The 8,072-nt window shown below is 34.9% G+C and overlaps 1 protein-coding gene across 1 annotated transcript; it reads left to right on the forward strand.

Moving 5' to 3' along the window:
- The first annotated feature begins 3,199 nt into the window (after positions 1–3,199).
- LOC106339821 (acyl-coenzyme A thioesterase 13) lies at positions 3,200–4,117 on the forward strand. The gene is made up of 3 exons (XM_013778694.1): positions 3,200–3,539; positions 3,644–3,790; positions 3,869–4,117. Exons 1-3 carry the CDS (start codon positions 3,303–3,305, stop codon positions 4,010–4,012), a joined length of 528 nt encoding a protein of 175 aa, XP_013634148.1. The 5' UTR covers positions 3,200–3,302; the 3' UTR covers positions 4,013–4,117.
- The last annotated feature ends 3,955 nt before the right edge of the window (positions 4,118–8,072 follow it).

The following is an 8,072-nucleotide window of genomic DNA, read 5'->3' on the forward strand; positions in this document are numbered from 1 at the left end:
ATTAGAAGTAAACTCAGGCATGAAAAATGCTTTAGAGTCTTTATTAAACAGTTTCAGTTTATCAATTCCTCTAATAGGAATTCTATCTCCATTAGCAATCATAACTTATCACTAATCATATGATGAGATGCACCAGAATCAATGATCAAAGGTTTATGCATGTTTCTAGTAATCTCAGTCATTGATGGTTCATTTTGTTTTATCAGGTTTCCTAGTAATCCTAACATCTTACTAGTTATACTCGGCTCACTAGTAGCAGCGTAAGCGCTTTTAAACATGTCTAGTAACTTATCAGTATTACTAGGATTACTAGCCGCAGTGTAAGAGCTTTTAAAAATGTCTAGTAACTTATCAGTAGTACTAGGCAATGTATGAGCAACATATGAGTATCCAAGGGTGTTTCCGAGAGTGTTACCAGACTCCTTAAGAGCTTTGAAGAAGGATTCAAGGTCAGCTCTCTTGAATACCTCCTGATCCATACCCTTTCCAATTAGTTGATGAGATGCCAAGACTCTACCTTCACTTTCACCCACCTTAGCGCATGAGCTAGCTCCGGATGAACCAGCACCATTTGCTTCAGCAGAAAGTTGAGCCTTTGCTTCCCTATCCCTGTTGAACCCGCGTGGCCTGAGGTGAGGATGTAGGGTCCAACACTCACTCTTCTTGTGACCGGTCCTCTTGCAATGCTCATAGCTTCCCTCATACTTTTCATACTTCCTTCCTGAGCCTCTGTATGCAGCCTTGTTTGCTTGCATTTCTTCAGCTTGATGAGCCATAGTGAGCTCACCCTTGCCTCCAAACTGGCCAAGAGATCCCTCTTACTTCTGAAGTTGCGCGCATACTTCCTCCATGGATGGTAGGTTAGGCGATCTCAAGATGTGTTTGATGACATCCTTGTAGCAAGGATCCAATGTCATCAACAACCCAAACACTTGATCTTGTTCTCTTCTTTCCATAAGAGTTGCTTGATCAGTGGTGTTAGGTCTTAGACTTTCAAGTTCAGACCATAATGATCCAAACTTTCCCATGTGTTTGGTGAGCTCTCCTCCATCTTGCTTCATGGAGTTAATGGCTCTCTTCAGCTCAAACACACGGCTGATGTTGGAGACATTTCCAAACGTCTTTAAGAGGGTCTCCCACAAGTGTTTGGGAGTCTCACAGTAGCTGTAAGCTTCAAGAAGAGGGACATCAAGAGATCCTTGCAGCACGGAGAGCACCATCAAGTCTTCTTGCACCCACTTCTTTGCTTCAGCTTTGGTGAGAGTCTTTTCCTCTTCACCTTCTTCAGATTCTTTGGCCACTGGCTTCGGACCATCATCAGTAATGTGGCTCCACAGCCCTAGCCTTCCAACAGCAGTCTTCACCAATTGAGACCACAAGAGGTAGTTTGAACCACCTTTCAACACAATCGGGACAGTAACTAGCTTGCTGAAGTTGTTTCCCTCCGCCTCTGTATGCAACCTTGTTTGCTTGCATTCCTTCAGCTTGATGAGCCATAGTGAGCTCACCATTGCCTCCAAACAGGCCAAGAGATCCCTCTTCCTTCTGAAGTTGTGCGCATACTTCCTCCATGGATGGTAGGTTAGGCGATCTCAAGATGTGTTTGATGACATCCTTGTAGCAAGGATCCAATGTCATCAACAAGCCAACCTGGCTCTGATACCATATGATTTTAGAGAATAGAGTAGGCATTGAGAGATTAAAGGTAAATTAGAGAAGATTAATGGGAGATTTGTAGAGAGATTAGGTAGTAATCATGTTTAAGAGTATTTAAGAATCATCATGAACAAGAGAGAGAGTCTAGAGAGATAATCTCAAACTTCTTAATTATTAATCTGATCAGAGTTTACAATATATATGAGGATGCAACACTAGGATGAGGGTTTCATGAAGAGACACTATTACAAGAGATAAGGTTTGATTTAATTCAAACCATCCAATGAGATTATTCCTTGTGCATAAAGCTCATTTTGCTTTATCCAGCTGTTCTCCAGTCTGTCACACGCGCCTCCTCTTTCCTTGCAACGGTCTAATGCCTTAGCAAAGGGAATAGGGCTTCTCTTATTCATCCACAGTTACCCGGGTAACTAGTATAACTAGTATACTAGGATAACTAGGGTAACTTTGGTTTAACCTTTGGAAGTTACTCGGGTAACTAGTATTACTACGCCATGTACGGCCTCTTCATCATACTCAACTCCTCATGTCTTTTTTTTCCCATATATTGATCTCATCTCAACATTATCTTTATATAAATTTTAGAGGGTAAAAAATAAAAAATTTGCCCTAGACCCCTAACAGTGTTGAGCCGGCCCTGATTATGAAGTCATAGTTTCATGATACGAGAACAGAACCTCCATGCTTCTATAATTTAACCAAGATCTCTTAAACAACACTCATTTTTTGTTTCCTCTGAAACTTCATCAATTTCACCAAAAAATCAATAATAATTGTAGATGAAGATAATATAGGGAGGCTGAAATATTTTGGGCCGGAAGCTCAAAAAATTTAAAGGTAACAAAATGTAGTGAAAATGACTCAAGAGGATTGAACCTGGAGAGGATTGAACCTGTAACCATTCAGAATATTTTTAAGTTATTAACCAACCGAGATATAAGAGACTTTTTTTCAAAAGTGGCTGAAAATTTAGTTACGGTAAACAAAACCAAAAGCACATGATTTTATGGCTTTCCCTCCGAGCCGATACTGTATATAGAGTTTGAGTAAAAAAATGATTCATATAAATTATGAAACTTATGATGTAAATAAAATTTCCATGTATTTTCATGAAACGGTTTAAAATAGTATAAACAAAAACATTACAAATTATCGGTTGTCAATATAATAATTTTTATGATTTATAAAAAAATAATCAATTTGGTAAAGATTAATCTCTAGAAATTAATATTTAAAAGAATTAACTATAATTCTTGATTTTAAAATTGTAAATATTGTAATATTCATATATTATATAACAATAAATCAGTGTTGTACTATAAATCAGTTTGTTTGGCGGATTAAAAATGAGAGTTAGTTAGTTTGGTCTCAACGAAATAGGATATATATCTTTTAATTTTATAAAAAGCCCACCCAGGCCAAGCTTTCCCCCTATAATTTTCAACACTAATTTTATACTTTCCATAAATAGAAAACATTTTTAAAAATTAGGAAAGAAAAAGTCAACACTCTGTAACAGATTCGATTTGAATAAGAACTAGGTTAAAATCAAATTGGGGGAAAACTCCACGAAACTTGGAGCAGAGAGAGAGAGACAACCACAGAAACCAAACAAACAAACAACAATGTCTTCTTCTTCTCCTTCTCCGATCTCTTCCGAGACAACAATATCCAAAGAAATCGATCCCAACAACGTATCCCTGGCCGAAAACTTCCTCAAATCGTTCACTTGCCCAGACTCCTCCCTCGACGATTTCGCCTCCTTCGACTCTTTCTCCGTCTTGTTCCAAAACAACATCAGAGCTCTCTCCGTCGCACGTGGCCGCATCACGTGCTCCGTCGTCGTCACGCCTGGCCTTACCGTAAAAAAAGCTTCTTCCTTTCTTCGTTCTAATCAAATGGGTCTCCTAAAGTTTCGATCTTTAATCCAAATCTAGCTTTTTCTTTCTTGTGTGTGTGTGGATAGAATTACTTTAATGGGTTACATGGAGGAGCAGTGGCGTCTATTGCAGAGAGGTTATCAATGGCTTGCGCGAGAACATTCGTGTCCGAAGAGAAACAGCTGTTCCTCGGTGAATTGAGTATGTCTTATCTCTCTGCTGCTCCAGTTACGGTAAGCGCCCCTCTCTCTCTCTCTCTTATGCAGACTATGTTTAGAGAAAAAGGCTTATTTATGTGTGAGATTTTGCAGAGTGAATTGGTGGTTGAAGGATCAGTGGTGAGGAGTGGGAGGAACCTGACGGTGGTGAATGTTGAGTTCAAGATGAAGGACACCATGAAAGTCACTTACCTAGCTCGTGCTACTTTTTACCAATCTATTATCTCCAAGCTTTAAGCTTTTGACTCAATTCTTTATTATTATGTTTAATAAGACAAGATTCTGTTATGTATACAGATTACGTGATATGTAATGAACATTACTGTTTTTCTCTGTCTTCAATCACTTCAGGTAACTCTCTACATTTCCCACTAAGATGTAATTGCATCCATCCACATTGACTAGAGTATGACATGTTCAGATCTTTGAATTATCTTAGTAGTAGTAAGTTCAGTGGTTTTAAATGTATCTGGATTCAATGCCATTTCTGCTCGAGGGAAGGGATCGAACTCCAATTAGGTTGAAGACATCAAAAACAAAACAAATCGGTTTTAGTTGTGTGATCTGCCACCGGTTAAATAGAAGTGTGACACTGTACCGTTCCTCATTTCCTCATTTCATGTGGCCTAAGTTTCGTACCGAACAGTTACAACAGTTACTATGCAGCTCTGTTGTTCTGAAGTCTGAACAAATCAAGAACCTGTGACCTTGAATGTCGATTTTGGAAACCAGCAAACATATTCTTACGTTTGGAGTTGCTTTCTTTTTTTTTTTATAAGAAGTTTTTGGGTTCTGCTGATGATTCATACAGATAATAAGTTTTAACTTAGCCCTTTTGGTCCTTCAATCAACCAAAACTCATTTAGGAGAGACACAAACGAACTTAAGCACAGTAGTACACATTTTGATATAAGCAGACATCAAGTAAAATACCAACAAGTGCCCATTTTAAAATCTTACGTACAGAAGATAAAACCCTTCCATTTCTTAGGTTAAGACTCTTACAACATCCTTCATTTTAGGTCAACGAGATCACGGCAACATGAAACAACTTTCCACGTATATACACAAATTACATGTACTGTGTACATCATGATCGTAGGTTATAGATACTTCATACCTTGATCTCGCTTCATGTATTGAAGACCATGCTATCACGAAATTAATGTCGTGAAGACCATGCTATCACGAAATGAAGGTCGTAGTACAAATAGATGGGAAACGAAATATAATACACGAGTAAAGAGTTAACTATTTCCTTAAATCACAAAATACAACCATGTCTGAGACTGTTTCGTAAAACCCGAAAACATAATCTATGAAATTATATAGCTAGCTACTCTCCAAACATTTAAAGAAAAAGACGACTACAATAGATTTTTGTTGGAAGCTTTTGTATTTGCTTTTTTTTTTTTGTGTGTTAGTAATGAATATATTTGGTGTATATATAAAGTCATAAGTTATTCGATCAGCAATAAATAATTTTGTGAAAAATTATTTATAAATATAAATATTCCAATTATTAAGAGCAATATTTCATAGTTATTATTAAAATATTTTGTAATTATTTTAGAAATATCTCATAGTTATATGTAAAATATTCTAATATTGTTTAAACTCAGTCTTTCAATTATATAAAAATATAATTAACTGAGAAATATTCTATTATTATTTGAATGCAATCTTTATATTTATACAAAAAACTATATAAGAAATATTCTATAATTATTTGGCAGAAATTTTAACATTTAGCCTAAATAATATGGAAAATGTTCTGTAATTATTTAAACATGATTTGTAATATTTATCTATTTTCTATAGATTTAAATAATTATAGTAATTTCATGCGGAATAATATCTTTTTAATTATACAAAATATTATTTTTATTTGATTATTTTTAATTATGCATCTTTTGTTTTTAAAAAAGAAATTAATGATTGAATTTTTTCGAATAACAACAAAATATATATACAGGAATTATCTTTTTTATATGTTTTTACTTTTTCCAAATTTTTATTATATTAATCTGTAATTAGTTACCAAATCTGATAAACAAACATAATTATTCATTAATTGTAACAATAAATTTAACCAATCTAATTTTTAACATGAGAGCTCTTAGAGAAAGAAAAAACACTTTCAAATAATAGTATAGATTACTTTTCACATTTATTCATTTTTTACTGAACTCATTAGATTCATAAAATATGATTTTAAATACATGTGTTTAATCCGGTAAAACTAAACCAATTAGAGCCGAAGCAAACTAAAATAGAGAAAATGTGGTTTAAAATTGATAATACCAAATAAATCGAATGAATGTTATTACTAAAACCGTAGTATATAGATATGGTTGATTAAAATATAGTAGTATAGTCATAGGTAAATTATATAATACAATTGATCATCTATATGCATATTTATTTTATTTTATTGACATGATTTTGATATTTAAAATGTTGAGTTTAATAATTTGATATTTTATTTTAAGTTATAGTTTTTATATTTTTCACCAAATTAAATAAAATATCATTTTTATTGACAGATATTTATGGTAAAACTTACTTATGTAATAATATTATGATATTACTAACTTTTTATGAAATTATCATAATTAACTTTATATTTCTACTAATTGTTTTTATAATAATTAAGTAAAATAAAAAAAATATTTAAAATATATAGTACTGAAAATATCTCATATTCTAATAAATTTGATTTTTAATATAGAAACTGAAACTCATAAAATATTTTAAATAATCAATATATTTAGGATTTTTTAGTACCTAACTAAACCAATGTAGCTATAATTTTAAGAAAAAATTAAGCTCACAGACACATTTCAAGATTTCAATTACACCTCGAGGCATTTACCATATAAGAGCATCTTCAACCTATTGCTATTTTCACTTCTATAATAGCCTTTAAAGGTAAAATTGCTCCAGCCCACCTCTATTTCTTCCTGTATAATAGAGATCTATATTTTTTTCTCTATTTATAGAGGAAGAAATAGCATTCATCTATCTTTTACTCTACATTTAGAGATTGTTATTTTAGAGATTGTTATTTTAGAGGAATTCATTGAACCATATCCCACCTCTATTATAGAATTTTTCTGTTTTAGAGGTGAAAATAGCAAAATACATTGGAGATGGTCTAAGACACACTTTTTAGTTGCGTAAAGTCTCTACTACCCTTTTAACTATAAAAGCTTGGTTATGGTTTCAGTTTTCTGAATATCTCTCTCCTAAAATGTCGGTGAGCACACTACACGAGCTAAGACCCAAACAACCGAACAATGATCCACCACATTTGTAACGGCCCGGTTCCTAGCCCAAAAATTTCTCTAAGAAAATGGGATTCTCTACGGCCCATTTGGCAAGGACCTAGGGTTTCCCTTCCCCCTTTTCCTATAAAAAGAGATGCAGCCCTCCTTTTGCCTCATTTAGAAACTGAAGCGAAGCTCTGCAGAGAATTCCCGGAGACCGAAAACCCTAGCCGTCGCTCTCTCTCTCCTCGCCGTCGCACTCTCTCTCTCTCCTCGCCGGCGCTGTGTGGTGGTGGTGGTGAGCGGGTCTCAACCTTCTCTTATCCTTGTTCCAGATCCAGATCTAGGCTAAGGTGAAGTGTCTTGAACCCATCTTGTTCCCATGTACTGTATACTCCTTTATGTTGGAGTTAGGTTTGATTAGACCCTGTTTGAGAGTTAGGATGATAGAACATGGTTATTACTAGGTTGATAGATGAATGGATCATGATGCATAAGAACCCTCATACTGTTAAATGGGACTTAATGAACTGTCTTGTGTTGTTGTGGTGATGATTGATTGGTAATCGATACTTGTATGTTTGGATGTGTAGTCCCATGAGTGGTTTGTGATTAAAGCTAGGATGCTAGAAAGAAGTGAATGCTAAAATGATAGATGACTACTGATTGTTATTGATACTGTAAGTGAAACCTGAGTGTGATGTGTATTGTGTGTGACACCGATAACGGGTGGCGTCTAGTGAATGAGTTCAAGTACGAGTCTAAGTGTAAAGTAAAGTGAATGAGAATGAGAATGGATAAGTGAAAGTGAATAAGGATGTGAAAGGATAAGTGAATGTATAAGTGAATAACGTTAAGGTTAAGCATGGGTTGGGAAATCATAGAGTCTAGAGGGAGTACGTGGGGTAGTAGTTCTACGCTAGGCATCCATAGGAGTTGTGGTGGAATCCATAAGAATATGGAGGCACCCATAGGAGCTGCGGTAGAATCCACAAGAATATGGGGTAGAAGTCTAGCGAGAGCTACCC

This window comes from Brassica oleracea, chromosome C4 (genome assembly GCF_000695525.1).
Source record: "Brassica oleracea var. oleracea cultivar TO1000 chromosome C4, BOL, whole genome shotgun sequence".
In the NCBI taxonomy this organism is placed as follows: Eukaryota; Viridiplantae; Streptophyta; class Magnoliopsida; order Brassicales; family Brassicaceae; genus Brassica; species Brassica oleracea.